General features: G+C 32.8%; 1 protein-coding gene across 2 annotated transcripts in view; it reads left to right on the forward strand.

Moving 5' to 3' along the window:
• LOC143058563 (tyrosine-protein kinase JAK1-like) overlaps positions 1–16,895 on the forward strand; it is a 62,479-nt gene that overhangs the window by 27,944 nt on the left and 17,640 nt on the right. For both annotated transcript variants that reach the window (XM_076232053.1, XM_076232054.1), the window contains exons 7-16: positions 173–294; positions 4,020–4,232; positions 6,809–6,960; positions 7,504–7,663; positions 8,476–8,911; positions 9,192–9,341; positions 11,221–11,384; positions 12,461–12,665; positions 15,295–15,413; positions 15,884–16,056. In XM_076232053.1, the coding sequence (XP_076088168.1) occupies positions 173–294; positions 4,020–4,232; positions 6,809–6,960; positions 7,504–7,663; positions 8,476–8,911; positions 9,192–9,341; positions 11,221–11,384; positions 12,461–12,665; positions 15,295–15,413; positions 15,884–16,056 (1,894 nt within the window). The remainder of the gene's footprint in view (positions 1–172; positions 295–4,019; positions 4,233–6,808; positions 6,961–7,503; positions 7,664–8,475; positions 8,912–9,191; positions 9,342–11,220; positions 11,385–12,460; positions 12,666–15,294; positions 15,414–15,883; positions 16,057–16,895) is intronic.

The raw sequence follows: 16,895 nt of genomic DNA on the forward strand, positions 1-16,895 counted from the left end.
AATCCTGATTGCCTGTTTGTTTTAGGCAATGGTTATTTTACAGAAGTGAAATGGTAGGTTAAGTAAAAGGTACTCCTTAGATCACCTGTTTGTTTTAGGCAATGGTAATTTTGCTGAAGTGTGCTAGTAGGTAAGGTCAGAAGTAATCCTAATGGCCTGTTTCTTTTTGTAGGCAATGGTTACTTTACTGAGGTGTACAAAGGTCGTGTGAGAGGAAGTGACAAGTTTATAGCTGTAAAACAGATCAGACATCACCGACCCAAAGAAAGAAATCAGGAGTTACTTTGTTATGAGGTATTGTATGATTTCCCACGTCACAATCATATTGAAAAAGATATATTGTAAATTAAAAAAAAAAAAAAAATGAAATTATTGCTAGGTATTTATAATGCAACTGGGCAAGTATGTATAGATTATGGGGTTTTCTATGCATTGATATTGCAGACCTGCCAACTATCCCTATTTTCAGGGTATCATCCCGATTTTCATCCCTCAACCCAAATCCCGATATCGGGATCGTAAAACAAGTCAAAATCCTGATTTTCACAAAATATACCCGAAAAAAATTATTTGGTTTCCGATTTTGAATTTTTTCTGATCAAGTTAAAAAAAAACTTTACCTGGGGACATATTATGACAAGTTTACAATCCTACTCTTATCAACGGTCACAACAGGTGTCATGATTTGTTGTTGCAAGAAATTGGATTACCTGATGGGTCATAACAGTCCTCAAAGATAATTGATTCTTAATTAATATTATTATTTGTAAACAGAAATTCCGTCAGTTGGCCTTTCATTTTTAATCAATTTATCATATGATCACAATTTGCAACGTTTATCGTAGTTCCATAACGAAATCGTAATTAACTTAAAGATGAGAACTGTAATAAACTCTTAAAAAAACATCGTTTATCTTAAAATCAGACATGTGTCTGTTGATTTAAAATCGAGGCCATTTTGTATTCTTCTATTGTGAATAAACCTCCGCCGGTAAGAGCACCTCAGAACTCCAAAGAACGATAACTCAAATTTTATCCATTTTCTCATTAATACTGATAGACTTAATCAAAATCTGTATTTACCCTTCTAACTTAAGGTTATATAGGTTTAGGTCTTTTGAATCATGGTCCAAAGATAAGAAGGTCTTTGGTGGGAGAAAAGGTTTTTTTAAAGCAATTGCTTTTATGCCGTCGCGTATGGCCATCTTTGTGACCCAGATCAGAGACTCCGCCCAGATCGAGCCATAGTATTTTGTTAAACAGGCTCCTGGTCAGTCATTCTTTAACACCTATGTATGTTTTCTAATGCAATACATAGCTTGAAACTTTAAAAAAAAGTTAGTGAATTTAAGAAGTTTCAGAATATGTTCTTGAAGATGTATTTTTGTATTTAAAGGGTCAACCGTTTGACTATCAAATAACATAGAAGTACGAGTGAAAAAAGTACATTTTTATAAATGCGATTCCGTTTTCCGCCGTTCGTACGATGTTTCAACAAAATATGGATTCATTTCAGTTGTTGATTTAGTATTGAAAATTTAACTGAATTATCTCCTAATAAATACGGTTTTTTATGTTTAATTTGTGTTTCTTTAAGAGGTCAGGTGCTCTTGTTCATTCATAAAATTATCGTTCATTCATACATTTATCGAAAAATCAAAATCACTACACAGGTTAATGCGTAGTGTCAAATTATTACCTGTAATCTAAAAATAGACAAACTTTATTTGCGCAAATAATTTAGCGGAACGAAACCCTTGTTGAAAACACATAACAATAAGTTCGTTTTCCTTTTCTGTCAAAACTCCGTAATATTTATCGATCACCTTACTAATGAAATGGACCCGTCCAAACGTAGTAGATGCCAAGTCGGTCCACATAAAGAGATATTTACAATTTGGAATTTTCTAGTTTATTAATACATAGATTGAAAAAAAGTACGTCTTTTTAAATATCATGATCAAAACTGGGTTTGCATAACAAATGTCAGATGAAACCATTATCCTCGTCTTTTCAGTGAACAAGTCTACTACGTTTGTTGACACTCGACGGTCCACCGTGTTAGCAATTTTATTTCACATGTTTTCGAAATATTGAAGATCATTTTTCGCAATGTTTCCTGAAAATTGATAAATATCAAAGCAACGTAGAGCTGTTTGTTCTTGTTCGTATAATAAAATTGAGAATGGAAATGGGGAATTTGTCAAAGAGACAACAACCCGACCATAGAAAAACATACAACAGCAGAATTAAGGTCACCAACAGGTCTTCAATGCAGCGAAAAATTCCCGCACCCGGAGGCGTCCTTCAGCTGGCCCCTATACAATATATATACTAGTTCAGTGATAACGATTTAATGTCATGTTTGTCTGTGATGACCCCCCTTTTCGGGATTGCATGAGAATTGTAGTTATCTCGTACCCACATGCACTTGTTTCTATCCATAGGAAGGTCGACTATCCATATAAAACTATTTATATGGATAGTCGACCTTCCTATGGATAGAAACAAGTGCCTGTGCTCGTACCGCATCAGAAGGACACATATTAACTGAGCAATAATGTTTGGAACTTAGTTTTAAAAATGATGACAAAGTAACGTTATGAAAATATTTTTATTAAGCTGAAATATACATTTATTCTTTACATGTTTATGTCTTGTAAGATATTTTATTTCTTTCCCGTTTTTTAACATTTGCGTCTGGAAAGTTGAAATGTTTTAACTTAATCATTTGTGTTAATGGTTAAATATAAATTAATAATGAAAACTGTTAAAATTAAATCAATAAAGGAAATTATTGCCAAGGAAGTTACAAACACTACCAGGGGATAATCCATGATGATTTCTTTTTGAGTTATATGTTTCAGCACATGTATATTTGACCCCAACTTTAGCCTGGTAAACGTGTTGTCTCCTTGTGAAATATAAAACATATTAAAAATGACTTTCTGCTAAAGTCTTTTATTTATATAAAGTTAAAACCTTCTTACTTTTAACTAGACAACACTCATGTCAGGTTTAATTCTTGTATATATGTGGATGAAAAATAAAAGTCCCCAAACATTAACATGGCAGCAATTGCTTTTACAGCCTTTAAGGCTTTGATTTTCACTTGATATCTTTTATTTTTTAATGCCATTTTTCTCTATTCTTCAGTTTTTTTGTCAATTTTAAAATAAGTACTAGAATCATGAAAATAAAAGAAATCAAGGCTTATAAGATCAATATTAGTATACTAAAAGAAAAAGAAGAGACCTGAGACTATTTTAAGATTTAAAAACAATGTACACAGAAACGCTGCAAAAATTGTCCCTTAAAAATCTGGTCGCGTACTAAATCCCCCATGGAGATTTTCAAAAGTTGGCAGGTCTGATATCGTATAATATCAGCTGGGAGCCACAATGTGAACTTTTTTGGCGGGACAGTGCAGCGAACAAGCTGAAAAGTTTCACATTGTGTCCAGCGGCTAATATTTTACGATATCTATACAAAGAAAAACGATTATCTTTTTATCATTCTGTTCCTGGTCTTTTCTTTCTCTCTAAGACAGTTTTATGCTTGACGAAAGCTTGATAACGTCTCCTCTCGCATTGTGACGTTGCTGATAACTTCTCCTCTCACATTGTGACGTTGCTGATAACGTCTCCTCTCGCATTGTGACATAGCTAATAACTTCTCCTCTCACATTGTGACATCGCTGATAACGTCTCCTCTCGCATTGTGACGTGGCTGTAACGTCTCCTCTCGCATTGTGACATAGCTAATAACTTCTCCTCTCACATTGTGACATCGCTGATAAAGCCTGGTCTCAATTTGAAGTCTTGATACAAGAATTACTGTGTGTCAGAGCAGGGTGATATAGGCTTAGGGAAGGACCATAATACAGTATATCCTCACTTTTACAGTTCTTGAGTTATGACTCTTTATTTATTATGATTTATTAAAATGGTGGCATCATTTGTGTCCTGTGGACACATTCCCTGTTTATTTGCCTTATATACAATATTCTTTTTTTCCAGTCACTACAAATGGGAATTTGCCGACAGCTAGGATTTGAAGATAACAGGTTTTTTGTTGGTATACAAGGTCTTTGTTTGACATCGCCATCACAAGTTGTTGAGGAGTATGCACAGTATGGGTCCCTGGCAAAATTCTTTGACATGAGAAAGCCGTTTACATTGCAACATTTTATCTACATAGCAATACAGCTGGCTGAGGCTTTACTATACATGGTAAGTCACAATGGATTTACATTTCAAGTCAATTTTTAGTTTGGAATTATTAGAAATTATTTATCCATCCTCTTTTACATGATATATGTTAATTTTCAAGGCATTATGAGTTATTTAGTTTGGGTCAATAATTAAAATACTGGCCATTAATGTTCTGGCAGAAATGATTTATTTTTATACAACTGCAAAAATTGAAAAATAAGTAAATAGAAATCTATGAAATTTAAACACAAGGTTTATGACCAGTAAAGGAAGGTTGGGATTGATTTTTAGGAGTTTTTGGTCCCAACAGTTTAGGAATTAGGGGCCAAAAAAAGGGCCCAAATAAGCATTATTCTTGGTTTTCGCACAATAACTTTAGTATTAGTAAATTGAAATCAATAAAATTTAAACACAAGGTTTATAACCATAAAAGGAAGGTTGGGATTAATTTTGGGAGTTTTGGTCCCAACAGTTTAGGAATAAGGGGCCCAAAGGGTTCAAAATTAAACTTTGTTTGAATTCATCAAAAAATGAATAATTGGGGTTCTTTGATATGCCGAATCTAACTGTGTATGTAGATTCTGAATTTTTGGTCCCATTTTCAAATTGGTCTACATTAAGGTCCAAAGGGTCCAAAATTAAACCAAGTTTGATTTAAATAAAAATTGAATTCTTGGGGTTCTTTGATATGCTGAATCTAAACATGTACTTCATGTACTTAGATTTTTGATTATTGGCCCAGTTTTCAAGTTGGTCCAAATCGTGGTCCAAAATTAAACTTTGTTTGATTTCAACAAAAATTGAATCCTTGGGGTTCTTTGATATGCTGAATCTAAACATGTACTTATAATTTTTATTATGGGCCCAGTTTTCAAGTTGTTCCAAATCGTGGTCCAAAATTAAACTTTGTTTGATATCAACAAAAATTGAATCCTTGGGGTTCTTTGAAATGCTGAACCTAAACCAGTATTTAGATTTTGGATTATATGCCCAGTTTTCAAGTTGGTCCAAATTGCAGTCCAAAATTAAACTTTGTTCAATGATTTCAACAAAAATTGTATACATAGGGTTCTTTAATATATGCTTAATCTAACCATTTATTTAGATTTTTGATGTTTGGGCTCGGTTATCAGATTGGTCCACATTGAGGTCTAAAGGGTCCAAAATTGAACTTTATTTGATTTCATCAAAAATTGAATTCTTGGGGTTCTTTGATATGCTGAATCTAACCATGTATTTATATTTTGGATATTGGACCATAATAGGTAATGCCCAATTTAAAATTTAAAGTTTTTAAGTTTAAGTTCTTAGACTACATTCATTATGTGTCAGAAACCTGTGTTGTGTCAACTATTTAATCACAATCCAAATTCAAAGCTGTATCAAGCTTGAATGTTGTGTCCATACTTGCCCCAATGTTCAGGGTTCCAACTCTGCGGTTGTATAAAGCTGCGCCCTGCAGAGCATCTAGTTGTTTTTTATGAATGTTTTAATTCTAAAATTCCTAATAACTTTATTGATTTTTGTTGAAACTTTTCTCATGTTTAACTCTTCATACTTGAAATTTTTTGGCAATGTACATTTTTGTTATTTTCTAAAACTATTGATGTGTATACATATAAGAAATAATTGATTTTTTACATACAGTGACCTACAATTTCTGTGTCATTTGGTCTCTTGTGGAGAGTTATCTTATTGGCAATTATACCACATCTTCTTGCTTATATTATTTCTATATTAGAATACTGTAAATTCAGAAATTATTGCGTGCATTTATTATTGCGATTTTGTCATTTTAGACTTAAATGTGATTTTTATTCTTACAATTTTGAGAAAATCCTGTTAAATTCATATAAAATATTTCAAAATGGGAGTTCTAATTATTGCGTTTACAACTCTGTCCCATTTTTCGCAATAATTAAAACGTTGCAATAATTTCTGAATTTACAGTATCTGTTTTTAGATTTTCTCCCCTTTTGTGAAATAGTCTACCTTATTATTATCACCATTTAAATTTACATATAGAGAATTTTCTATTCTCAGTTCTTTCATATAAAAATTTTATTTTTGTGATGATCAACAAGGATATTATTCTTATTTTCCTTGTTTATTGTATTTCAAGTCGTAGTCAAGTAAATTCTTGTAAACTACAATGCAAATTCCTCTTTTACAAAATTATCAGAATCTTGTATTTTGATTTTGAGAACATGATTATCTTGATGGTATTGTCACGAAATAGAAATTCCTTCATGATGTAAGTTCCAAATGAAAAAAGTATTCTGGAATATTATTTCGACAGGAATAAATAATATTATTATGCTTCACTTTAAAATGCCAGATTTTAATTGGCTAATATAAGGGAGACAATTAACTCAATGCTATGGCTGAGTGGGAGACTTTTTTTTTTTTAATGTCACCCTCTCCTACAGACCAATCAAAAGTTGACAATTTAAAGGACAATTATTTGAATTTACATCATTTAAAGGACAATTATTTGAATTTACATCAAATAATTAATTGCAATGCTCAAGTTGTAGTTTTTTTAAGATGAAAAAATTTACATCTTTTAAATATATGTTGTTATATATTTTTAGGATGAGAAGAACTTGCATCATGGTAGTATCTGTTGTAAGAATGTGATGGTGTTTAAATATGATGCTGGAGATATCTTCATCAAGCTGGCTGATAGTGGAATGTTAAATATTTATAACAAGCTGCCCATTGGTCATGTACTCAATACAAAAAGGTTTGATATCTGAACTTCTATATGTTAAAAAAAAAAGCTCAAAATTTATGTCAAAATGCAAGACTTTGCTAAAAATTTATTGCTCAGTGTCCAGTGGCTAATAGTTGATGCGAATCCATCTGCTTGGTACATGTTGTAATAATAAATATGATAGATAAAAAAAGATGGAGACAATGTATATCAAAGGAGCAATAGGTTGTAGTATATAAGTAGAAAAACAATAAAATGACAAAAAAAACTTGAATGCTAACTTTACACTGTGCAACAAAAACACAAATAGTTCTTGTTTCTTATTTCTCGTTTATTATAGATATATTAGACCGTTGATTTTCTTGTTTGAATAATTTTACAGTAGTCCTTTAGGAGTCCTTTTTAGTTTGCTATTGCCTATTAGCCAATGCTTTGTGTTGAAGGCTGTTCTTTGTCCCTTTTAATTGTTAACCTTTTTATATATTATGAATTGGACAGAGAGCTATCTCATTTACACTTCTTATTTATAATTAATATTTTAGCCAAAATTTCACATTGTTTATGTATTTGCAGACTTCCATGGGTTGCACCAGAGTTATTTAAAGACATGTCAAAGATGACAATTAGTGGTGATGTTTATGCCTTCAGTACAACTTTGTGGGAATGTGCTACGTTAGGAAGAAGTCCATTGGAAGTACAGCCCCTCAAAGACTTCAATCTTGATAGTGATAAGGTAAGAACATTAAAGGAAAACAGACAATGGAATTCCATCAATTTAATAAAAGGCTTATAGATACTGTGGATTCATTATTATTCATTTGGATACCAATTTTCGTAGATTTCGTGGTTAAAGGAGAACCATGAAAAAAATGTTCAACAAATTATGAGTTTTCTACAAGAATGTATGCAGACGTGCTAAAACTAAGAAATTAAATAGCCATAAGTAAGTAAGTTTTCCTCAAACCACGAAAATTAGTACCCACGAAAATGACTGAATTCACAGTAGTACTATCGCAAAAACTAAAGCCATGACAGTCGTCACATTATAAGAAACAAGCAGAGGCGGAGTTAGGGGGGAAAAAATTTGGTTGATTATATAGAGAATCACTGAAGCGTGACAGGAGCGGCCCCCCTCTTAGGCAGCCTGTAGGCCCCCACTTATGAAAATTTCTAGATCCACCACTGAGAAGATCTGGTTAAACTTCTAGAACACCTGAGATCATCCCTGAATTTTAATGAGGTTGCTCTGTTTTGAGTTTATCCATAGCCAATGATAGTTTTACAGTGGTAATAATAACCCCCCTTAAAAACTGGTAAGTCAAAAGTAGTTTGCAATAATAATCTTTTAGGATAACAAAATCTGAAACAATTTCAAAGAAAAAAAACTAAAGATCTTATTGTAACATCATTAAATTTATGAAAGATTGCATCAAGTTGATCAACAACTTTCTGCCTTGAGACATGCATGCACATACAGAATTGGAAGGGTTAAACATGTTTATGCCTTCTCACTTCTTCAATTAAATGACTTCTTTCCATTTTCAGATTCAAGAATTTTACCTAAGTGGTAAAACTATTGATTTTCCTGAAGACTTGATCACCAAAGGAGACGAGGGAAGGAGTAGAGCAACAAATTCATCTGCTAACTCCAGTTATAATGGAAATACAAAATGTACGAACCCATCAGACAGAGATTCCAATGAAGTCAGGACTAATGATTGTGAGGAGAATGAAAGCGAGGCTAAATTACCTGATTACTCAAAGGTCAATAATGGGCAGAGAACCAGTAGTGTGTTAGATCCGGAGGAACATATTTATAGCACAGGATACAGTAGTACCAGTAGCACTGATAGAAACGTAAAGATTAAAAGAACTGTCACAGACATTATGGCAAAATGTTGGGCGAAAGCAGAGGATAGAATAGAAACAAATATAATTCTACGAGATCTGAGAAATGTACATTCTGGTTATGTGGACCATGGTATGCTTAGTTTTACTACTGTTAATTTAGATGTTATTGCATCAATTATCTTTACCATTTATGTTTTTGGAACCTTTGGTAGGAAATCTGCCCTGTAACTGGCTTGTGAAACATTGATTTCATTATAGAATACCATCATGAATATTCAGAGATTCTTCACTATGAATCAACAATATATTCCACTACAGAGTTCCATGATGAATATTCAGAGATTAATCAACAATATATTTTATTACACAATACCATCATGAATATTCAGAGATTATTTATTTCATTTCAGAGTACCATCGTGAATATTCAGAGATTAATGAAAGTGACATGGAGTCATTTACTCCTTCACCAGACCAGTTAGAAAGAGCCTTTATGAAAGACATTCCTAACATTATGCAGTATTTAGAATGTGACACCAATACACACTGGACAGCTGAAGGTACTTATAATATATATAATAAAAAGATGTTGTATGAGTGCCAATGAGACAACTCTCCATCCAATTCAATATTTTAAAAAGTAAACCATATTTTAATTAATGTTGTAAGGGGAGGTAAGGGGAGAATGTCATTGTTAAAAAAAGTGGCATGTGAAGAATGACAGTGTAATAAAGTAAAACATTGGTATAATGACATTGTAATAAGGGAGACTGACAATGTAATAAAGATAAACATTGGGATAATGACATTGTAATAAGGGAGACTGACAATGTTTTAAAGAGAGACATTGGGTTAATGACAATGTAATAAAGTGAAACATTGGGATAATGACATTGTAATAAGGGAGACTGACAATGTTATAAAGAGAGACATTTGGTTAATGACAATGTAATAAAGTGAAACATTGGGAGAATGACATTGTAATAAGGGAGACTGACAATGTAATAAAGATAAACATTGGGATTATGACATTGTAATAAGGGAGACTGACAATGTAATAAAGAGAGACATTGGGTTAATGACAATGTAATAAAGTGAGCCAGTATGGTTCAATTTTGTCAAAATAAGCTAAAAAAACATTGATTATGAATTAATCACTTGCAAGTGAATAATTCGACCTCATTGAATCTATATTCATGTGAACTTCAATTTAACCCCTTAGCTTAAGATAGATAACACGTGAATTGTATGTGTACAGTTATTTAAAGGAAAAGAATGTCAACATTGAAAGTGAAACAAAGGTACATTGCTTGATTGACTGATTTGATCCACAATAAATTGTTCTTATACAGGTAAAAATGATGATAAACATGTATTTTTCATCTTTAATATGAAATTGAATAAACCTAGAAAAATCCAACAGCATGAGTTTGCATAATCTTTTTTATATCTCTATTTATGTTTACATTGCTTATATGATCATAGGATGACTTTAAAGGTCAAATCAATAGTTAATTAGATCGCGTCTAGACTAAAATACCCACAAAAAGAAGCTAGGTATTTTCATGCCTGTGTCATGTTAATTGTTTATTTAAGACTTTTAATACTTTGGATAAATGTTTTACATTGTTATAAATCAAATGTGAGAATTTGATTAAATTCCGTGTACATGAATTTAACAGCTAGTGTCCCTTTAAGGGAATGACAATATAATAAAGTGAAACATTGGGAGAATGGCAATGTAATAAGGGAGACATTGGGAGAATGCCAATGTAATAAATTAAAACATAGGGAGAATGACTGTAATACATTAAAACATAGGGAGAATGCCAATGTAATAAATTAAAACATTGGGAGAATGACAATGTTATAAATTAGAACATTGGGAGGATGACTGTAATACATTAAAAAATTGGGAGAATAACAATGTAATAAAGTAAAACATTGGAAGAATGACTGTAATAAAGTAAAACATTGGGAGAATGACAATGTAATAAAGTAAAACATTGGGAGAATAACAATGTAATAAAGTAAAACATTGGGAGAATGACAATGTAATAAAGAGGGATCTTAAGGTAATGTCAATGTAATAACAGGAGACATTGGGATAATGACAATGAAATAAAGAGGGATCTTAAGGTAATGTCAATGTAATAACAGGAGACATTTGGATAATGACAATGTAATATAGGGGGATACATAGAGAATGCTTATGTATTAAAGAAGGACATTGGAAGCAGTGGAAAAAAAGACACATTTATTATAATTTTAGGAAAGTCACCGACATGAAGTGGAATAAAAATTTAAATGCTTTTTTTATGTTTGAAGACTATATACCATGTGGCAATTTTTGCAATATAAAAAATAAACCACCATTTTCAAATTACAGTATATAATGATGTTTTACATGTGTTACTGTTGTATTATCTCCCTTTGTAGATATGAGAGTTAATTTAAAGGTTAATCAAACATCACCACCGCCTGCTGTGAGGAGAGGTTTCACTGAACCTTGCCGGGAAAAACTCTTCCACAATAACAAACTCCTGGATTTTAAATTCTTAATTGACAGCAAGCGGCTCAAACTTCAAGGAAGAATAGGATCTGTAAGTTCAGTATTTGTGTTTTTATTGTGTTATATTATTGACATAGGACTTGTTTGCTGTGTATTATAATGTTATTAAGTTCCCATTCTAGGAGTTGGGCAATATTCCAATTACATCTGTAGTCTGCTTATCTTTGGAATGTTTGTCCAACAATTTTTTTTTCGTAATTTTACTCAGAAACAGGTCACTGCTTTCAATAATGAGCAAAACCATGATATTGTATATAATCGCACCACAGGTAAATTGTCATGTTGTGATTGGTTTAATACCGTCACATGGTGACCTCAAATGAATCTGTAGCGGGTTATTAAATGTTTAGGGGTTTCATGAGGTCACGTATACTGTTAATGATGATGTCATCTATGAATGTTGTTGTGTTTTATTGTTTAATTTTCTACAAAACGCAACAGAATAAGTAGTGTATGTGATAAATTCGTTATATGGTTCACTACTGACTCCTTTGGATTTTACTAACCCTCTATGGATCCGTACAGGGTCAGTAGCGAACCATATAACTTATAGTATTTAAGCTATAGAAGGTCCTGACATAATGATTGATAAAACTTGAAATCAATAATCTGATTGATTAAATAAACAATAACCCTGAAACAAATATGATAGACAGAATTAAGGACAATCACTGAATAAGACAGTTTCTGGGCAATTGATTAAGCCTAATTTTTTTGAATTGACAATTTAAAACATGTTCAGTTAAAATAATTTTAAAATTACATAATAAAGATGTTTTACGGTCTGCACTGTTAGCCACTAGTCCTATGCCCCAGACTAAAGATATTTATTTGGACTAGTAAGTTTTTGCAAAACTTTATTTGGACCAACCAGAATGTTGAAATATTGGTCTTCAGACCAGAAGCTGAAAACATTTTTGGTGCAGACTATGTTTTAAGTGCTGTTCCATTAAAATTGACTACTTCTAATTCTTACTAATCTGAATGAATTTTTATTAGTTTTGAGGCATTGGACTAGTGCCTAATCATAAAGGTGCTGATTGCATCCATTTTACTGGCTTTGACCTAATTATACATGTTATAAACCTTATTATAAAATGATTGCAGGGACATTATGGAGAAGTTAAGAGAGGCTATCTGAGTACCAGTGCCCAGGACCCATCATCCCAAAGACAACAAGTAGCAGTCAAGGTTCTGAAGGAGGACCGATATCAGTCTGTCATGGAAAATGAGGAATTTAGAAACGAGGCTGAGCTAATGTCAACACTACGACATGATAATATTGTTCGTTTTATAGGTGTCAGTGACAACAGTATGTATACTTAATAGATCATTTACTTTTTAACCGGATTTTTGTGACAAAAATGTCGGTTATTGATTTGGGGATGTACGTCGGGCGGTCAGTCGGGCGGGCGGGCGGCAATCAAATGTTGTCCGTGCATTAACTCATGAACTGTTCTACCAAAGCTTCCCAAATTTTAATATGTTGGTACTGACAACTAAATGAAGGTCAAGTTCAATAATGGCGATTTTGACTTTTACCGTTCAGGAGTTATGGTTCTTGCATACATGTCAACCTCTGACAATGGGAAATCATGTCATGACATCACATGATATGTCAAAAAACGTGTGAAAACGCGTGACGTAGATGCGGACTTGTTAATATGAATGTGGTAATGTTCATAATTTCATACAAATTTGTGAATATAAAAAAAATATATATATTCTACTGTGAACTTTTATTGTATTAAACAGTGGTCTGTTATGTTGCTTTTAAAGCACCACCACTAGGCACATATTCAAAACAATTGTCAGTTTCAAGTTTAGTTACATTTATTTGATAACACCACACAATACAAATGTAACATAGTCAAGTTCTGATCAGAATTCAGTGTCAATTTCTTTATAATTGAAAAGGCTCTCCCACAGTAGGAATTGATATTTGACTGAATTAGCTTCATCAAGATTTGAAAGAATGTCATTATGTTTCTTTTTTTTTGGCAATGTAAAATGTCATCTATTATCTCTGCCATTGCTCCCAATGCCTGGTTAAAACTGGGTAGTTCATCAGAAGAAAGCTGGTACTATGAGAGCTGATCCAACAGTTCTATGATATTTTTATCCCCATGTCCTGTAGAAATCTGTTGCCGTGTTGGCTAGATTTGAAACTGAAATTGAAAAAGAAAAATGTTTTATAAATTTGATTTCCATTAGTTAAACATGTTAAATTCTTATTCAAATAGCTACATTGTATTTCTTCTCTCACATGTATTATTTTTTTATCATTGCAACATAGAATGCACAAATTATGCGTTACTTGTCACTCGATCAAGAACCGTTCTTGAAAGATTGAAAAATGGTGTTTCCAGTCATGTCCGTGCATTTTCTCATGAACCATTCAACCAAAGCTTTTGAAATTTTTATATGTTGTTCCTGATTACAAAATAGAGGTCAAGTTTAATAATGACGATTTTGACTTTTACCGTTCAGGAGTTATGGTTCTTGAAAGATCGTTAAATGGTGTTTCCATTCACATTGTTGCATTTACTCATGAACCATTCAATCTAAGCTTTTCAAATTATTATATGTTGATACTGATGACAAAATAGAGGTCAAATTTGATATTGACAATTTTCACTTTCACCATTCATCAGTAATGGTTTTTGTGATATTGCCAGGACACAAATAAATGTTAATAAATCCGGTTTGCTGTCGTTGTGACAGCCTCTTGTTTCTCCTATGATTTGCATGAGGGTCAATTCTTGAAACAGTTACAAGTACTTGTAGTGTAATGATACTGGTATATATATATAATTATATAGGTAACATTGTGACTTGAATTCATGTTACACCTACAAAACATACAATTGATACTGAAAATTCAGACATTTTGCAAGATTTTTTTTATTATAAATCTCATTGCAGTAATAACAACTTTCATTCTAATATCTAATAGATATATATTTATTTGCAAAACATTTTAAGAGGGGACACACAGACTTAAGTCAAAGTTCAATATCACAATGTCCACTTTTATATTGCCTTTATTGTTAAAAAGTGGGATAATAAGAAACCCTCAAATCTCCTGGCTACAGGCCTGAATACTCATTACTGTTCACATAGACAATCTCCTAGCTACAGGCCTGAATACTCTCCTGGCTACAGGCCTGAATACTCATTACTGTTCACATAGACAATCTCCTGGCTACAGGCCTGAATACTCATTACTGTTCACATAGACAATCTCCTAGCTACAGGCCTGAATACTCATTACTGTTCACATAGACAATCTCCTGGCTACAGGCCTGAATACTCATTACTGTTCACATAGACAATCTCCTGGCTACAGGCCTGAATACTCATTACTGTTCACATAGACAATCTCCTGGCTACAGGCCTGAATACTCATTACTGTTCACATAGACAATCTATTACTGTTCACATAGACAATCTCCTGGCTACAGGCCTGAATTCTCATTACTGTTCACATAGACAATCTCCTGGCCACAGGCCTGAATACTCATTACTGTTCACATAGACAATCTCCTGGCTACAGGCCTGAATACTCATTACTGTTCACATAGACAATCTCCTGGCTACAGGCCTGAATACTCATTACTGTTCACATAGACAATCTCCTGGCTACAGGCCTGAATACTCATTACTGTTCACATAGACAATCTTCTGGCTACAGGCCTGAATACTTTTTACTGTTCACATAGAATCTTGATCAATAGTGCACTTTATTAATAATTAATTGTTTTATGTACAAGTCATCATATATTGTTGGTTAATTTTATTTTGAAATTTAATAGACCGTAATTACAGAACATTCAGAACAATTAAAATCACCTCAGTTGACAATGTTTTCTCTGGGGTAACAATCTGTTCTATCACCCTCTCAGCTATGTATTATTAATAGACTGCTGTTTTTGTTTCAGTGCTGGTAATGGAGTATATAGAGAAAGGTTGTATGAGAGATTACCTGAAGAAGAAAAAGAAGGAGAAAAATATGTTGTCGGTCACTAAGATATTAAGGATATGTGCTGATATTGCTGATGTGAGTGTTGTGATAGATATTTATTACTTGATTTATTTCACTTGACTGGATGGGGTTTAACGGGTTGGCCTATTTAAAACCAGTCCATCTATTGCATGTTTAGACAGGTGTTTTGGGATAAACTCATCAATGGAGTGTCCAGTTATTTGTCCCATATTATACACTCTGTATATCAGTTTGGTGACACTGACAGGTGATTAGAAATCAATAATAGTTATAATGGAATGCATCCTTATTACACACATCTTCTAATAGACTGTCCTTATGCAAAATTAAATGAAGCTCTGCCCGATCAGTTGAAATAACATTGGTAATAACAATTAAAAAAAAGAATTTGTTTCCTCTGTATTTTATTTCATGTTCACTTATCCTATGACCAGTGGGACATCCATGCCACTGTTTCAAGGGAAGTAATTATACATATAAAATAAGAGCCATCTTTACTTTAAAATGTAACTATTGTTTTGTAGGGTATGGCATACTTATCCTCTAAAAGAATTTTACACTGCGACCTGGCAGCAAGAAACGTGCTCCTGAGTTCAGAAATTCGAGCCAAGATATCAGACTTTGGATTGGCCAAATTATTAGATAAAGAAAAAGATTACTATAAAAGATCAGAAAATAAGAATTTACCAGCATGGTGGTAAGTCCTGTTTAATAAATTTCGAGATAACAAAATAATTGTTAGCAGTTTTATTAAAGATCAAAGATCTGGATTATGAAATATGTTATGTACATGTGATAGATATAGGAAGATATTTTGTGAGTGCCAATTCAATGAGACAACTCTCCATCCAATAGATATAGGAAGATGTGGTGTGAGTGCCAATGAGACAACTCTCCATCCAATAGATATAGGAAGATGTGGTGTGAGTGCCAATGAGACAACTCTCCATCCAATAGATATAGGAAGATGTGGTGTGAGTGCCAATGAGACAACTCTCCATCCAATAGATATAGGAAGATGTGGTGTGAGTGCCAATGAGACAACTCTCCATCCAATAGATATAGGAAGATGTGGTGTGAGTGCCAATGAGACAACTCTCCATCCAATAGATATAGGAAGATATAGTGTGAGTGCCAATGAGACAACTCTCCATCCAATAGATATAGGAAGATGTGGTGTGAGTGCCAATGAGACAACTCTCCATCCAATAAATATAGGAAGATATGGTGTGAGTGCCAATGAGACAACTCTCCATCCAATAAATATAGGAAGATGTGGTGTGAGTGCCAATGAGACAATTCTCCATCCAAATAACAATTTAAAAAAAAGTAAACCATTATAGGTCAATGTATGTGAAACTTATATAAAATCCTCATAATACAGATTTTCAACATTAATTCAGTCATAATATAAGATAATATTTATTTTGGACTATCTGACACAAAATATTCTATTTAAATGTTAGAATAAGATACAGTACTATTGTTAAAACTAAGAAGAGCTATAAATTTTAGCATGTGCAGATATTGAATTGC

The sequence above is a fragment of the Mytilus galloprovincialis genome, chromosome 14 (genome assembly GCF_965363235.1).
Source record: "Mytilus galloprovincialis chromosome 14, xbMytGall1.hap1.1, whole genome shotgun sequence".
Taxonomy (NCBI): domain Eukaryota; kingdom Metazoa; phylum Mollusca; class Bivalvia; order Mytilida; family Mytilidae; genus Mytilus; species Mytilus galloprovincialis.